The sequence below is a fragment of the Alosa pseudoharengus genome, unplaced genomic scaffold, assembly GCF_046254945.1.
Source record: "Alosa pseudoharengus isolate Yale_2024_CS ecotype anadromous, Long Island Sound unplaced genomic scaffold, YU_APseudo_1.1 YU_APseudo_1.1_scf_10, whole genome shotgun sequence".
Taxonomy (NCBI): Eukaryota; Metazoa; Chordata; class Actinopteri; order Clupeiformes; family Clupeidae; genus Alosa; species Alosa pseudoharengus.
In genome coordinates, this window is record NW_027468565.1 from 17601706 (window position 1) to 17620272 (window position 18567).

General features: G+C 43.9%; 1 protein-coding gene across 5 annotated transcripts in view; it reads left to right on the forward strand.

The window, feature by feature from the left end:
* LOC143102540 (RNA-binding Raly-like protein) overlaps nt 1-18567 on the forward strand; it is a 45523-nt gene that overhangs the window by 15194 nt on the left and 11762 nt on the right. For 3 of the 5 annotated variants that reach the window (XM_076266196.1, XM_076266205.1, XM_076266221.1), the window contains exons 3-4: nt 15548-15598; nt 17723-17898. In XM_076266196.1, the coding sequence (XP_076122311.1) occupies nt 15548-15598; nt 17723-17898 (227 nt within the window). The remainder of the gene's footprint in view (nt 1-15547; nt 15599-17722; nt 17899-18567) is intronic. The other 2 variants (XM_076266213.1, XM_076266230.1) reach the window with 1 other exon arrangement.

The window sequence follows — 18567 nt, forward strand, 5'->3', positions numbered from 1 at the left end:
TTGTTCATGGCCAGACCCTTAATCTTTCTAGATTACCAGGGTCTGGATTTTCCAGGCTATGGCTGATCTGCATAACTCCTTGAAATGGTTAGCTAGTGTTAATGTCTTGGCCCCAATCACATCTAAGTCAAACAAAGGCAACATTTACATAAAGGCAGAACATTTACATGCAGCAACTCATTTGGCAAGATGTTGCTATACAGTGTGCACTTAAGAATTTATGCAGTAGCATTATAATTAAAATGGAAACTCATAGGCCTAATGTATTCTGTGATAGTATAATGCCTTGAATTGCAATGTTATGGTCTTGAAATCAAATTTGTATAAGTATTAGTTTAATTTGATTGCATTGTGAGAGGTCAATTGATGTCATTCAAAACTAAAATGTCTTCCTGTGAATGCTTGTGTTTGTGTGTGTATGTGTGTGTGTGTGTGTGTGTGTGTTTGTGTGTGTGTTCTTCCTGTATGTTTTGCATAATTTTCGAATAAATATTTATGGCCTGACAATGTACTGTACATAATCCTTTATAGTCAGTGCTGTATATTTGTATATCAGGGTATTATATTTGAAATCAGTGCTTTGGGTGTGCTTTAGTCAGATTCTGGAGCTGAGCCGATGAGTAGGTGGTCTTGAATGATCAGACTATAGCATAACTACCAAATAGATGTATTTCTGAATGGCCATAGCATTGATAGTGAAATGCCTTTTCAAGTGTCATTAACTATGTATGGAACTTTTTGTATGGAATTACTTATATGAGCAATGAGATGTGTATGGTAAGGCAATGCATTCCGTTCAGGTTCACAGTGATTCACTGGGTTCCAGTCAGACAGACAACTTGTTTACATCGAGTGTGCTGCAGCTATTAACCTTTGTTCCTGCACCCCCCCTTGATTCCTCCATCTTTCCCCCTCTCTCTATCGTCATCCCTCCACTCCTCTTGCACACTCATTGTCTTTTTTTGCATACCTCCTCTCTGGCTCTGTCGCAACTGCTGTTCCACGCTCCATTTAACATCATTTACAACCTTGAGGATCTGACCAGCCACTGGGAAAACAAACAGCTCACACAAATACACACACACAAACACACATACACACCCATTCTTATACGCACATGCATTGTTACCCGCATACTCTCACATACACACATACATAGATGCATCACACTCTCATACACACTCACCCTCTCACACACCTAATATATGTGCACACATATGCACTTGTACATGGACACACACACATGCATGCCCATTTTTTAACACCCACATTTGCATATCAGTGCAACAAAGTGGGAGCATGACTTCCATCACTTATGTAAATGTGATTCTCTTATGTTCGCCTGCATAGCTGTGGGCTCCGCCTGATTTATGCCGTTTGATTGGGCTGATTTGCCTCCCTTAAAACGCTTTCATGGCCCTGATGCAGGCAGGAGTGTTGCTCCTTGTCTTTTCAAAAACCCCTCCCTCAGCACCTCTGGTGACCCCTCTTTCTCTCTCCTCTCCACTCTTTCTCTCTCTCTCTTTCTCTCTGTCTCTCTCTGTCTCTCATACCCTCCAACCAAACTCATCAGAGGCAGCGTGTTGAGAGGGATTGGGATGGGGAAAAACTCCAGTCTGCATTTTAAACGGACTTCCCGCAGGACGGCTGCTCGCGGCTTCAAGAGGAGCCGTATGCATGAGTTTGACATGGGGGACCCAGAGGAAGTGGGGGTGGAGGTGTGGAGAGGGGGGCAGGGGGTGGGGTGGCGGCTGGGTTGGTTCTCCTGTGGACAGCTCTGTTTGATTTGGTGTGGGTTTGCAAGTGTGTGCGTGTGTGTGTGTATATGTATGTGTCTGTGTGTGAGTGTGTGCCTGTGTGTTTGTGAGTGAGTGAGTGAGTGTGTGTGTACGTGGCTGTGAGCATGTGTCTGTGTGTGTGTGGTCATGACTGTGAGTATGTGTCTGTGTGTGTGTGCCTGTGTGTTTGGGAGTAAGTGAGTGTGTACGTGCCTGCATGTGAGTGTGTGTGTATGTGTGTGTGTTCATGGCTATGAGCATGTGTCAGTGTGAGTGTGTGTGTGTGCCTGTGTGTTTGTGAGTGAGTGAGTGTGTATGTGTGTGCATGTGAGTGTTTGTGTACCAGTCTATTTGTCTTTCAGTTTTTGTTGACCTGTGCCTCCCTTGGGGAGCTCCAATGCGGCACATGCTTGTAAATGCTCACCCCGCTCTCGGAATCATCAGTAATAGCCAACAGCCATTCATGATAGGGAGCCTGAATCATATCTTCCAAACACAACGGCAATGAGGAGGCCGTGTAATATCCTGCCGTTCCCAAGGCAACCCGATCTGAATTCCACAAGGGACCTCCGTGGAAACATGAATACCAGATTCGGCATCGGGTTGTTTACAGCCTTTCCTGAGTCCTAACAGATCGGACGAATGCACAGCTCTGCTCTCCAGGCCCCCGGGGTGATTTGCCACATAATGCCCCCTCGGTTACCCCCTACTCCCTTCCCAGCAAGCGGCCTATCCCTCAAAAGACTGCTGCTGGCTGGATGGCATACGGCTGTGTATATCAATGCAGAACCATGATAAAGACGTACTGTGTGTGTGAGTGTGTGTGTGTGTGTTGGGGGGGGGGGGGGAAGGAGGATATCAGCTCATGGGCATTCTCAGAGACAGATGCCCAGCGCTGTCTCTCTGATGAGATGCACTTAAGCTTTTAGTTGATAAAAGAGGGAAATCGCGCCGCAGAGGGGAAGAGTGTATTAAATGCACTGAGAGGCTTTAAGAGGAGACTGGCTTGTTTCTCTTTGTCATTCATCTCACAACTCGGCATTAACTTGCTGTTTTGTCCAACCTGCGTGGGAGGGAAGGAGGGGGTAAATCTCTAAAACATCTCTTGAAGTGAAAACACTATAAGCACAGATTGATTAGTTTCGATGCCATTTTAAGATCACACTTTAAAAACTAATTATTATCTGACTGAGGATGATAATTGTGATTTGGCGACCTCAGGTTACCATTAGCTAGATAGATAGATAGATAGATAGATACTTTATTGATCCCCAGGGGAAATTCAAGGTCTCAGCAGCATACATACAACACAAACACATTCTTTAACAGCAGAAAGAGTAATTAAAGTATATAATATAAAAACACAACTAAGCAGTAAGGACAGTAGACGATAAAGAATATGCTAAATATACTAATACAAATTATACTAACACTTAATACAATATATAAAAATATACTAAAATACAAATTACAAAAATACAAATTATACTAACACTTAATCTAAATCAATTCTAAAAACAGTATCCACATAGTGGTGATTAATAAATCAGAGGCGCTTGCAATGACTGAGGCAGGGACTGAGCCTGTGGACCTAGCAGATATGTTGCAGTTTGACAGAGCCAGCGCTTGAGGTCGACTGGGTTTAACTTTACTGCCAATGAGGAGCAGGGACGTGCACAGGGGGGTTGCTCAGGTTGCCCGGGCAACTGCCCATATGCCCTCCTTGACTCATGTTGCCCTTCCAATGGGGAAAATAAATAAATAAATCGTACAATGGATGCAGAATTTCCCGTAGGCCTAGATAAAAAAAATCGCAAAGCCTCATTCACTTCCATTCCGGCACCGAAAGTGAAAGTCAGTAGGGGAAGGGCAAACTCTGTTTACGTGGCACCTGAGCCTGCATAAGCGGCCCTAGGAGATTGTCGCGGTTGTCGTATGAGACGACTCAACGTTGTCGGAAAAAGTGAGTTTGTGATGTATGACAAACGAACGATCATCGTCATCAAGTTTTATGAAATGAATTAAAATCTTCATAAATCCAGGCTGAGTTTGCCACGTTTAGCCTAAATAATCAGACAGATAGCTTGCAGAGAAGCAGCCTGTTATCACATAGCATAGGCTACTATTTTTTTGGTAGGCATTAGGCAAACTAAGCTACATGTCTGCTGATAGTTAGTTTCTCACATTTCGTTTCAGCAAGAAGAATGAATGATGGAAGAAATGCATCACATTCATTATTTTATTCAAAATGGTTAAATGCCTAAATCCTATCACTAGTATTTTGGGTATTGTTTGAAGCCAAGATGCCCACTGAAAAGTGTCAGATTCAGAAGAGAGAGAGACAATTCAGGGAGGCAGCAATCACTGCAGGGTTGGCTGCGAAAAAGCCAACCAGCAGGTGAGACAGAGACTTTGCACTGTGATAAAGATGACATGACACTTTGTAGACGAATTGATTAATTAATCCGACTCATATTTTAGCCTACTAATGGCAATGTTTCATAATTACATTACATTTAAGATGAGGCACAGTCACAAGCCTCCAGTGAGGAAAATGAATGTGGGCCAGGAGGAGGCACAGAGGACAGGAATGCCTAAGTGATGATCACCAAATATGAGATGAGAGGACCATGCTAGAAAGTACAGGATTAAAGAGCTGCATGCTAAATAATTGTAATCTAAAAAAACATAGGCTATTTTAGAGGTAATTTCAAAGATCTTGCCTGAGCAGAACATAAATACCACTAGTGGGGATTAAAATAATAATGATAAGTTAAGGTGATTGAGTGCTGTATTTCAGTGTTTTACTTCTTTGTGTATATATTTAAAAAAAGACAGTGTTATTCTCATTATTGTATAGCCCGTGAGTTTTTTTTTTTTTTTTTTGGGGGGGGGGGGGGGATTCCTGTGCACGTCCCTGATGAGGAGGATTGTTGGATCTCAGAACCATCTGAACCCATCAAGCTGAGTATATGCACCCTTTATTAGAAACCCCGAGGGTGGTAAAACCAGGCAGCTCACGACCACTTTCATTTAAATGCCATTCACAGATGTGCTACCTGTAGTTGATGAACAAAACAATAAAATTAGTCCCATTAGGTAATACATTTCTATATAAAATTGACATTGCTGGGTTTATTTTTTATCCTACTGATCTGAGATTAGCCCTCATGCCTCAGTCTAATATGGTCTTGGGCTGTCTTTACCATTGCTTACATATATTGCCAATTTTCTTACCATCTGCACTTAACTCTGAGGTAAGAGCACCCATATTACATAAAGTGATGAAGGATTTGATTGAATGTGCTGTCATCAGTGTTCATCTGATCTGAGGCCACCAAATCATTCCCTGATGGTGTACGTGTGGCATATTTGGCATGATGTTTCCTACACAACCACTTGTGATTCTCAGGGATGGGTTCCCTGTAGATGACTCCATGCAGGGTAAGATTATCTGTGCTGTAAAGCCCAGTGGTGAAGAAACAACTGAACACATTTCAGTCGGATACACTGGCGGATACTGTTACACTGTATATCCCCCCTCCTGGTGGTCTGGCCATTCACTCTGGCTCAGTGGCTTATGTCATTTCCCACAATTCCCGCCTTTGATCATACTGAATCAAATCTCATCATCCTGAATTTAATAATCAAAGTTCAAATGGCTAAGTAATTTATCACCCAGCAGACATGTCAAATACAATGTCAGTGATTCTCATGCTATATTCTCATGCTATAGGCTATGCTTGATATTTTTAATGGTTTAACCATTTGGGCTGTCAAGACTTGAATAGATGGCAGGATGTTTTGAGTGGGAATACTGTTCAGAGAAGCAGTGTAATGCATTTTCATCAACATAAAATCACATAAATGATTCTGCAGATAATCGCCCATACTTGTTTGTATGCCAAAGCTCTTACAATTTGTTCACAGAATGAGAAATTGCTGTTTCACAATGTTCACAAGTGACTAGATGATGTGGAGACTGAACAAGCTGTTTTGAGAATGTTAATTCTAATCTTAGACATATGCCAAAGCAACTGGGAACAACTGTAATTAAGCAGGTGCAAAAGCACCTGATGGTTCATTAAAAACCTCACAAGCCTTTTTATGTATAACAATTGCTCCCTTTTAGATTCCATTTAAGCAAACAAGTTTATGTTTAGTCATGTAACTACCGCTTGGAAAAACTCTCTGAACACCCGAACAGACGTGAAGTTTGCAGGTCTGGTTCCTGCTGGGTTGAAGAGACACTATCTGTCACAAAGTCCTTGTGATTGCTAGTTGTAAACGTGAAGGGAATGGAACATAGGAAGGTGGTATTGACACACTGTTCACACAGTTGAATAAATCTTACCCCTCCCTTTTTGCACGGCTGGTTTCTCTCTCTCATTTGCCGGGTGCCAAAGTGATACCAGCGTGTCCCTAACTGCTCTGGCCCAGGGAACCATGGACTTGGCATCCATCCTTGATTTCAGTTTGTGTAGGTGTGATGGGCTCATCTGTCTGTGTGATGAGGTCCTCTCAGAGGCCTTTGAACATGTGAAGGTCAGCCATTCAGTCCCATTGCTCACTCTGTTTGGCCTCCTCTTCAGTGTAGTGCCATCGCTTAAATGGACCTGGTGACCTTTTCTCTTGTGTGAATGTACTACTACTCTCTCCCACTCTCATTATCTGTAGATTACATTGCATGTATTCATATGGCAGATGTTTTGAGGAACAACAATCAAGTAATGTCTTACAATTGAGGAACGACTTTAGTAAATTAGGAGACCTTGGAGTAAGTGCTGAGTACTTGCTCAATCTGGCAGAGTGCAAGGGGATCAGGGAAAAACGTGTAAACAGTGGAGCTAGGTATGTCAAGATGTTCAATGTGTCTGAAAAGGTGGTGCTCTAAGAAAGAGATGAGTAGACAGGGATGCCCCAGCGCGGATAGCATTTCCACCATCGAGGAGCCACAAACGAGAACAGACTGTGTCTTGTGTGAAGGGACCAGTAGATGCCCATTTAGCAGCAGACTGATGGATTTACGGCTGATCTAGAGTCAGTCTCTGGAGAGGCTGGTGCAGCCATGGCTAGTCAATTTCAGATTAGCAACAACTTTTTCCTAAAAGACAAAAAAATGGTGTAAAATAATGGCATGCGCAGACACAGTGACCTGTTTTGAGAGGGTCTGGATAAAGCCCGGGAAGATTGTTTGGGGCGCAGCAATAGTCACCGAGTGGCAATTTGTTTTTCGTGGGTAATTTGACATAAATAAAACCCTTGTGTGAGAATAACACACCCCTCCATTCTATTGACCCAGACAGTAAATACACGGTCGGTAATTACTATCGTGGATCAATGCCGCTGTCACAGCTTGTGTATGGAGACATGCTGAGCATGGGTCCAGCACTGATGGACGATCCCTCAGTAGAAATGTCCTTAAAGCCCAGTGGTCATGTTTGGCACCACGGCACAGACAGACGCTGTGTTACTAGAGGGGGGTGTTTGGGTCTCCTCCTTCAAAGCTCCTCTTCCTGTTTGTCCTCCTTTACTGTCTTTGTGTGCCACAACCTGTCCTCCCAAATGTTTCTACACCTACTAGTACACACACACACACGCCTACACACACACACACACACAGTTTCTGTGCAATAAAAGACTTGAGATGTTAAAGAATTGGAGAAGAGTGCTGGCATCGTGAAATTGCTTTTCCATGCTCGATGTCAGCACTGATGATGATGTCTGCAGAAATGACACGAGAGATGATTGATGACACCTTTGACGTTTCTCAAAAAGCAGACCTGTTTTCTAGATGGTGAAGAGAGGACGGCCAAGGTACATTTTGATGAATCTTTTGTGTATCTAGATGGAGGGGTATGTAATTGTGTGTGTGTGTGTCTGTGTTTCTGTGTAAAGGTTTTTTCCTATTTTCAATTTGTCCTACAAGAAGGCCTCATTTTGCCCAGTCTTGTCCACAACTACAGTACCTCTGCAAATAACCCCCTCTGTGAAGGTTCTCTTGGGTGGAAAGGACTTGCCATTGATGTTTCTCCTGAAACTCGGGAGCAGCAGAGAGCCTTATTTCCTGGTGATGCAGTTTCACACAATCCTGTTTAGTGTAACTGGCACCCAAAAACAGTTTCCCAACAGAGTAAAAAAAGATTAGGAATCCATAATGTAAATGGATGTGTGTGTTTGTGTGTGTGTGTGAGCGTGCGTGCGTGCGTGTGTGTGTGTGGTGCATGGTGTAGCTGTGATCCAATCTCTGAAACAAGTCCTGCTGAGGTGTCTATCTGATAGAGAGTGACTCAGCATTTCTCCAGAGCACAGACAAAAGTTTTACTTGTTGGAAAAGTTGAGACAATCTTCCCTGTTATTTGTCTTTGTATGAAGAGACTTAAAGTTTTGCAATCTTAAATCATACAGCAAGCAATTATGACAATGCTAACATTATAAGATTATGGGGCTTTCTTCTATTGTCTGCATAGTGATTTCAGCTTAAATGAATGAAGGCTAGACAGATTATCAGAATGTGCTTATTCGAAGTCTATTTCCTGAAGTGCAAGCTCTATTTTTTTTAGATATTTCCATAAGTTAAAGTAGGTACATTTCAGTGTATTTTTTGATGACTACTAATGCTACTAGAGTGGTTTGGTGGTAATGGTTTTAACCTTCATAGTCCAAAAGTTAGTCTGAATATGTGTGCAAATATTAATATGTATCTTATCTTATCTGATCTAATTTTATCTTAACTTATATTATATTATATTATATTATATTATATTGTAGTACACTATTGTGTTGTTGCAGTGTTGCAGGTTGGTTGTTGCATTGTTGATGATGGTAGCCAGTGTTGCCACAGTTACCTTGAAAAAGTAATCTGATTACTGATTACTGATTACTCCTTTAAAAAGTAACTTAGTTACTTTACTGATTACTTGATTTTAAAAGTAACTAAGTTAGATTACAAGTTACTTTATTAGTTACTTTCAGCAGCTGCCGACAACACCCCCACCGCCTCAACATAAAAATGATAACTGGTTTTGCCAATACTCACTATACTGGAAGTGCATTTTAACATCAATGTATAGCAGACATCCCAACCTAACCTACTTAGATATTGAAATTCAGATGTTTGTTCAATAATGTCTAAGTACACCAAATAAGGAAGGCCTATTGATAGAAATTGTTATAGTAAAATATGTAGATTTTTTGTAGATTTGTTTTTCATGTAGCCTTGGCAACTAGCCATCTTGTATAGGCCTGAGTAATATGCAAATTAAATTACACTTGTTAAACTCACCTCAACAAGTATTTTGCAATCATTTAACCCGCCGTGAGCAATGCTAAAGTCGCTGTTACAAACAGTGCATTGTGCAAGATTATCATTATGTTTTAATCTTTTGAGACAATTGGGTACACTTTTGTGTAGTCTGATGTGTCTTAAATCTTCCTTTTTGAGGGGCACTGACGCTGCCATCACGCTCCTGTTCCTAGATAGGCTACACTGACTAAACTGATTAATTAAGTTTGGGAGAAAAGAGATATAAGCACACTTACACGTTAAGCTATGCACACGCGATTTGAAGTCCGGTTGGCTTGCGTGCTCTTTGTTCGCTCTAGGTTCCGGGAGATTTTATGTAATTTGCGGGCGTCAGGAAGCTGCAGTATGTGGGAGATTCCCAAAACTTCGGGAGACTTGGGATGTCTAGCTAGACAGCACTTTGTCGCCAGCACAGAATGTACAATTTACCTTAATGTTGTCATGTTTAGCTGACACAAACTCAAAGTAATGACTGATGAAATGTGCATCTCTCCCTCTCCCTCCATTGTTTACGTTTGTGTCGCTGCGTGGTTTTACACGTGAATTGTGCTCATGCTGAAAACGTGAGCATAGCCTACATGACATTAATCCCCAAGACAAGAAGAAAGCAAAGAATATATCTTTTTATTAAGGAAAATGACAAAAATAGTAACGCACAGTAACTTAGATATTTAACTTTAATCCGATTACTGGTTTGTAAATAGTAGCGCGTTAGATTACTCGTTACTGAAAAAAGTGGTCAAAATAGACTAACGCGTTACTAAGTAACGCGTTACTGGCATCACTGATGGTAGCCAACAGGATTGTATTTGTCATGTTGGTCTCTGTGGGTTAGCCGCAGTGGTGTTGCAGTGTTAGAGTTGATGGTGGTTGGTGGTGGTCTGCAGTGGTGTTGCAGTGTGAGGGTTGATGGTGGTGGTCCGCAGTGTTTGAGGCGGTCGACTCAGGCCTTCTGCCCGGGCTGAGGCGGCGGCGCTGAAGTGGCAGGAAATGGTCTCTCCAGCCCATTAAGCTCAGTCACGCCGCGCTGATTCTGATTCATTTCAGAAGCACGAGGGAACGCTGAATCTGAATTAATCAATCCGCCCTCCTCAGGGGACAGTACATCTGGAGTAGGGAGGGAGAGATGGGCTGTGTGTGTGTGTGTTGGGGGGGGGGGGGGGTAGCAGTAAACTACACACTAAAAGGAAAGCAGAGAAGAGGATAGATGAGATAAAAAGAGTAGGAGCAAATAGAGCCAAGCTGAGAAAAGCAGAGGAGAGGGAAGAGAGGAAGGAGAGAGGGCTAGAACCATAGTAACAATAGTTATCTCACGACTCGACTACTGCAACGCCCTCCTGACAGGTCTCCCAGCCTGCGCAGTGAAACCACTTCAGATGATCCAGAACGCGGCGGCGCGCCTGGTCTACAACCAACCCAAGAGGGCACATGTTACCCCGCTACTCATCCAGCTACATTGGCTACCTATGGCGGCCCGCATCAAATTCAAGGCTCTAACGCTTGCCTACAAAGTAGTCTCCGGTTCTGCTCCCACCTACTTGAATGCCTTCATACAGATATACGCTACCTCCAGACCGCTGCGCTCCTCAGACGAACGACGTCTAGCTCTACCTCCGGTACGCTCAGGCCAATCCAAACTTTTCTCATCTGTTGTTCCTCGCTGGTGGAACACACTGCCAGTTCCTACAAGGGCAGGGACATCCCTCTCCATTTTCAAAAAACTCCTGAAGACCCAGCTCTTTAGAGAACATCTCCTCTCATAGCAACACTTACAACAAGTCTTGCTGATCCTAGCACTCACCAGCCGTCTTAAACTGACACGTAACTGTTAAAAACAGCACTCACTGATGCACTTACTCTTACTGTACTCTAATGTTTTTTAAATTGTCCTAATATTGTTGAGAATTGCTCTAAAACTTAAACTGTTTACCATGTTGTTAGTCGCTTTGGCTAAAAATGCGTCAGCCAAATGTAATGTAATGTAATGTAATGTAATGTAGAACCGAATGCAGAAAAGAGGAGGGAAGCGTTAATATTGATGGGAAGGGATTGAGAGATATTGAGTTAGAGAGGAGAGAAAAGTTAGCTAGTATGGAAGGGGGGAAAAGGAGATAGACAGAGGAGAGGAGAGAAGAGGTGGAGAGGTGAGATAGTGAGAGGAGGAGGGTAACAGAGTAGAACGGAATGGAATCACAGGGCAACGTAAACAAAACCGACAACAACAAAGAGAGGAGTGAAATAAGGGGCCCCATCCGACTGTTGATTGTGATTCCAGCTCTCCCGGATGATTAGTGCAGTAATGATCTCTTAACAAATGTACCCAAACAAATGGATCCGCAGCGCTCCTGTGCCGGCATGGCAGGAGAGATGGCGTGCTGAAAAATGGAGATGGATTCCGCCTCCTTTGTACAGATCATTGTAGTTAATGGTCTCGCTCTCTGCAAACACTTATGTGTTGTAAATTATAGATATACTGTAGAGCCTAATGTCCCCTGAGGGAGAGGAGCCAACAGCTGCACTAATGAGCCAACAGCACGGATGACGGATGCGTGCGTGCGTGCGTGCATGCGTGCATGCGTGCATGCGTGCGTGCGTGCGCGGCGCCATCCCACTGCCCCCCCAGAGACATAAATCATATTGGCTCAGTTGCTCGCAATGAGTCTCTCCTGGGCCTGTGACGTATGGAGGGGAATCTCAGAACAGGGACCACCGTCATCGCTCATGTTGGCGGCATGGGCCGTTCTGGCTCGGAGCGAAGAAGGCCCCCCCTCCTCTCCCCGTCCGCCCATAAAAGTGTCAGACGCTCTCCGCCTCGGCGCGACACGCGCAGGGTTTGCGTGTCGCGCCAGGCCGTATGCAAATGGGGGATGCTCAGTGAGGTCACTTCCTCTCCCCATGGCGTGCAGAGAGCAACAGAAGAATGGGAACGCTGGCAGACAGAGGGAAAGAGAGAGAGAGAGAGAGAAAGAAAGAATGACACAGAGTCCAACTGTCTGGAAAGAAACAACAGATGGAGAGCCTAAAAAATGTGAAGACAAGGCCACAGACACATAGATGAAGAGACAGAGAAGAAGACAGAGAAAGAATGATACATTGGGCGGCTGAGAAACTTCTAGCGGAGCTGATGACCAGGCAGACAGAGCAGTGAATGGACAGAGGGACAGAGCTCAGATTTAGCATAATGAGCCTTGTCTGAGGGATGGCCTTGTCGCATGTGAACTCATGAAAAAAAATCTAATTAGCCTCCGGAGACCTTGCCGTCCAGATGAGTGTGTCCCTCCTCCTTTTGCACTGAGAGAGAGAGAGAGAGAGAGAGAGAGAGCATTTTAATGGGTAGCTCTGCCATGTACCTGACACCCCAGCAAATAGCCAGTGTGTGTGGGGTGGGGGGTAAGGTGAAATAGGGCCAAAATTCAGTATTCATCTCTGTGAGCGTGCTACTTGTAAATATACTCTTGTCGATATGAATAGGTTGGAGGCTGTCCCTGGGTAGTGCAGTAACCTGCATGACTGTAAATGTTGCACAGACGCTCCACTGGCCGGAGAAAGCCAGCCCAAAGGTGGATTCTTAACGAGACACCATAAAAGCCCCGACATGCTAGTCCTTCCTCAGGAGAGAGAGAGAGAGAGAACTGTAATGGCAGCCATTACCGTTCTTCCAACTCTCACTCTCGCTCCCTCTCACTCTCTGTCTCCCTACTTGGGAGCACAGTAGAGGTGTAGACTCTGTAATTTAAACAGCCATTTCAGGCCTCCCTCGCCCTGCGTGAACGATCAGCACCGCTGACGGTAATCACTGGTGAAGCAGGGGAACTTTGCGCCAAAGCGTTTCGGAAGACTAAAGGTCAGCCGGCAAGAACACGCAATGCCCCACCACCACACACACACACACACACACACACACACACACACACACACACACACAAATTGATATGGACATAGACTGCAAGGAAACGGCTCTGGAATGTCCGTGACTTATTTTGCCAGGCGACCTTTCAGGTGTGGAGTACTCTGCGTGGCCTTTAAGGAGATTGACACCACATGGGTGGCTGCACCGCGCTCCAACGCTCCACCAGGCTGCGCGTGTTTTCCATCTAATCGCACACGGACTGGGGAAGGGCGGAGAACGCCTCTCTCTCTCAGGGTTATTCAAATGAACACTTGTGCCTACACGCATATTATATACACTTCCATACACACACACACACACACACCTATGCTTTCGCACTCTCAGACATACTCATTACAGAATTGGTTTTCTCCAGTGAATGAAATAGAATGTCTGTAACCCGGTGATGGCTGGCTCTGCAGCCAATAGTTATGGATTTTCTACACGGGCTTCAATACAAATGAAATGTCATGCTCGGGAATCACATTTTCTACAAGGCTTGACATTGTGAATTCAAAATTAACTTCAGCCGAGAGGATCTGCCAATTCCAGCATAAATATTTTTCACATATTTGTGTTCAGTGAACCTTTGCTGTTATTTAGTTCATTTGATTTCAACATGGAGGCACACACAAACCCTCCGTCAGATTCACCCTAATGGGTTGTTTATACCTTACGCCTCACAAATGCAGGCAAGGCCGTGCAGAGCGGTGGGGAGTCTCACTGGATGAATGCAGAACTGAGCGTTAGACTTAGCTGATCTGCTCCCTGGTTCAGATCATGGCAATGGTACACACACATTCACTCAAACATAGAGACACACTTACAGTCTCACACACATAATACACTGATTGTAGACTGTTCTGTCTTGTTTTGCGCTGTGGTATGGTGTGTGTGCAAAAAGGGTAATTACCAGTTTTTGCCTGATAAAAGTTATTTAAAAAATGTTGAAATTGAAATTCAAAATATGCCAATCAAAATGTGCAGTAGTAATACTCATCCAAAACATAGATTTTATTCTTAAACAGGACATTTTGTGCAAGAACCACCAAAGCCTTTACTACAGTAGGAGGACATAGAAAATGTCATTTTGATCGTCAGACACATTGTAGTGATTAGCCAATCAAATTGCTCCATTTCTATGAGGAGGCCTAATCTATCAAAAACATCAGTGTCTCTCCGGGTAATGGGAAAATAAATGCCAACAACCTTAAAATGGATCGGTAGGCTTATTCAAGTTTTGTTTGCCCAAATCAAATTTTTCTGATGTTGAAAAAATACAATATCTTGTCTCATAGTGCCATTGCTACAACTCACGCTGTTGCTTACAAGTAATGCAGGAAATATGATTTCACAATCTAGCGAGCAACAGTTAACATGCTATCGTTTTGTGTGAATAAAACACTATCTTGGATTCCCGAGGTATCACCCCCTGGATTAAAAAAACATTGCTGTTGCTAGCCAGGTCATTTCACAGCCCTTTACATAATCCAACCCTATATTACTCAAGTAAATAATAGCCTACGACAAAATTATTGTCAAAGCAAGAGTTGAGATCAATTCTTTTATTTACTTATTGATCAAAAGTACAACATAGTTTAGGTGAGCAGAACTGACCAAGAGAAGACAATTACTTACTCTGTTCTCAGGTTTCTAGTGTTACCATGTTCACCAAACAAACCCAGAATGTGACTGCACATATAGGCCTGCACTCTGAGCTGAGGAGGTCTCAATGGCATTTCCGATAGATTAGGCCCACCAATAGACATAAAACAACTGTATTGGTTGATCTGATTTGTGTTACAACAGAAATTAGATTGACACAGCTGCAGCCCTGGGGTGGACTCCCACTTCATAGAAAACAAGGCACATGATTGGGTGCAATCTCTTCCCGCACTCTTCAATCACATACTTGAATGTAATTAGAGAAGGAAGTGATCTGGAAAATGGCTTAAGGATTTGGACATTATCTATTCATGTTGAATAAAGCTAACACCCCCCCTCCCCCACACACACACACACACACACACACACTCACACACACACACACACACACAAACACACACACACGCACACACACCACCTCCACCCAAGACATAGGTGTACATCATACTGCATGTGCAAATAGATTATGCCAGCCAGTAAGTTTAGAATTTGTCTGGTACTGTATATGTAGTACATATGGTGACCAGATGTCCCTGTTTTTGGTGGCCAAAATACACGAAAACCAGTTCTGTCCCCTCTTTCTGTAGATACATTTATATATATATATATATATATATATATATATATATATATATATATTTTTTTTTTTTTTTTTTAAATGATAGTCACCGCCAAACTGGAAATGTCCCCGCTTTTCATCTCAGAAATCTGATCACCTGAACATACTAGCTTTGATGTATTTGTACGTTTGTATGTGTAAGTGTTTCTGTGTGTTAATGGTAATGTGGAAATATGGCTCCCATCCATGAATTTGGTGGTCAAAATAGGCAGCAGCTTTGGTCAGGATCATGTTGTGTCTGTACCATGCGAGGGGTTCTGAGCTGGTGCCCTGTTTCTCTCCCCCTGCAGATCTGACCACGACCTGGACTATGACTGCTACTCGGAGCAGCTCTATGACAGGTGCTGTCACTTTCCCTGAGATATGTTTCCCTCAAGCCTTGAGAGCCACCGGCACCACCTGCCCGAGGAAGAAAAGAAGGGCAAGAGAAAAAAGAGGAGCAATAAAGATAGAGAGACAGAGAAAGAAAGAGGGAGAGAAAGAAAGAGAGGGAGAGGAAATGTCAAAAGCGAGTCGTTCATCCTCCCCTGTGTCCTCGCTGTCTCCTGTGCTTGATATGCCACACATTCCCCTGAAATGTTCTGCTCAAATTGTTGTATGAAATCTCTTGGATGGTTTCTTTCGTCACCTCTGAAAAATGTCTCAGCTGTCTTTTTAGATTTATAAGGACCATTTCAGAAACACTCCATTTAAGTTGATGGGACCTCACTGCCTCGCTGTGGTCCTCTCGCTCTGTCGCTCGCCCTCTACCTCTCTCGCTCTCTCCTTTACTCCCTCTCTCCTCTCCTTCTCTCCCTCACTCTGTTTCTCAGGGACACAGAGGGTGATGGTCAGACGCCCCATCTCTCCTCTCCATCTCCTGTTCAGCCCCTATCTGTCTTGTCCCTCTGCTGTCTGGAGGGATTCTTACTCACCTGTCTATCAGCATTGTTTTTGATCCATCACATATTTTGTGTTTCTTCTTCTCCTCTATGCCTTTCTTCCTCTCCTTGTATTCCCTGCTCCTTTTTCTACTTCTATCTTATGTTCCCTCCATCCCTGAGTCCTCTCTGTGTTGTATTTTCTGTACTTCTATGTTATGTTCTCTCTATTCCCCAGCCCTCTCTCTCTCTTGTCTTTCCCTTGTGTAAGGCAGACATGCTTCATCTGACTGCTCTGCTCCTCGCAAATCTTAAGACTCTGTAGCGAGGTCACTAACTGCTATGCGCTTCCAAACCCCTGGGCACACCATGTAACATCTGAGCTATCTCCGGAGCAAGAAGCAAGACACACATTCAAGACAAAAAACAAACAAAGCTACAGCACTTAAAAAACTGAAACTATTGAGTCTTTCTTCTGTGTTTTGTTTCTTCTCTCTCTCTCTCTATCTGTCTCTCTCTCTGTGTCTCTCTCTCTCTGTCTGTGGCGGGCGAGCTTGGAATGATTGAGTGGTGGAGAGTGGGGGATCGGAGGGCGGTGGGGGGGCTTGCGCTGTGGCGTCGCGCAGCCCTCCACAGGGGCAGCTGCATGGGAACGGCGTGATTAGCCCGCCGCTGATTAGTGTAGCACACATGGCACTGCACGGCTCATGCAGCGACAGAGATAAGAGAGCAGACAGAAACCGAGAGAGAGAGAGAGAGAGAGAGAGAGAGAGAGAGAAAACATGACAGAGAGTGGGAGAAGGGGAGAGAGAACGAGAGAGGAGAGAGAGCCAGGGAGGCAGATGTTTGAGGCAGAAAGCGTAGAGAAACAGAGGGCTGGAATTTGCCATAAAGCTTTAACCGTTCCACTCTGTTGTCAAAGTGACACTTAGTCCTCTGCAGGCAGTGACAGTTATATAGTTTGAAGAGGCACAGGAAAGTACAGCCACAAGAAAGGCCTGTCATCTAGCCAGGCAGAGTAGCTAATTCTGGATACGTGTGTTTTGTCTGAGTGCAGGCAAGGTTATATGAGATGTGTGATTTAAGGAGCATCCGCCACAGGCCCTCAGTCATGCTGCAAGATGCACGTTGTCCCCATCCAATGACTACACCGTAGATTGGCTCTTTGGTCAAAGATTGAACCACATCACTGAAGGTGACACTGCCCATTGAAAGTGTGTATTCAGCAGCAGGCAGAAGGAGAGATAAATACTTTAGATGTCCTTTGTGGTTTTGCAATAAAAGGGCACCTTTCTTGTTACGACACACAGTCAGGGGCCTTTTGTGTTGGAATATATTTTTTCTGGAATTATAAAGAAGGTAATTCATATTGAAGTAGATATGGCACCATCAGGTCAAGCCTTCTTTTAAACAGGAGAGGAGAAAGGAATTATGGTGTATAAGTGGAGGATTTTTGAAGAGAGGTAAAGGTGGCTATGACTTAAATTAGCCTGACACTTTACTGTTCATCAGTGACATTGTGTGTATGTGTGTGTGTGTGTGTGTGTGTGTGTGTGTGTGTGTGTGTGTGTGTGTGTCTGTCTGTCTGTCTGTGTGCACTCTCAGAGTCTTTGATTACCAGCGTGTTCCTGTCTCCATGGCAACCATTTCACGAGACGTCACCCCTCCCAAGCGCCCCCGCTCCTCCTCCTCCTCCTCGGCGGTCCACCGCAGCAGCAGAGAGCGCTTCCAGCTCAGGCACAGATCCAGGATCAGTGGGAGCAGCTCCAGCACTGCCAAGTGTGAGAATACCTCTCCAGCTGAAACTGATCAGGGGACAGTGAGTGGGAGGGAGGGCATCAGGCAATCCAGAACATTAGACTACACATCTAATGGTTGCATGGTGACCATGAATTTGTGAAGACACAGTTTAAATGGAATGCTATTAAATTATGGTGAATGAGATTGAGTTTGATTTGAGGCCAGGAACTTTGGGGAAAGACTATATGTAGCAAGTGGTGTGTTTCTAATGTCTCAATGTTGTTGTCGTTGTTGTTGTTGTTGTGTGTGTGTGTGTGTTTGTGTTTGTGCGTTTATATTTTCCCACTGCATTTGTTTATAAAGTAATTACCTTTTTCTGATCCTTTAGGAACCTTTTAGAAAGATTTAAACAGTACAACATAGTGGTTTCTCTGTCAGTGCTGGAGTGTATCACACTGTTATGTGTATTTTGCAGTGGAACAGTAATAGATTATGATTTCCCTGAGTGAAGTTGCATCCCCAGGGCAAAGTGTGAGTGTGTGAATGTGTGTGTGTGTGTGTGTGTGTGTGTGTGTGTGAGAGAGAGAGAGAGAGAGAGAGAGAGGAAGAGGAAGAGAGAGAGAGTGTGTGTACAATGATGCTCCAGATGGTTCCTTCATTAACAACCCCCTCCACTTGCGAACGCTCCCGCCCGTAATCAAACCTAGCCT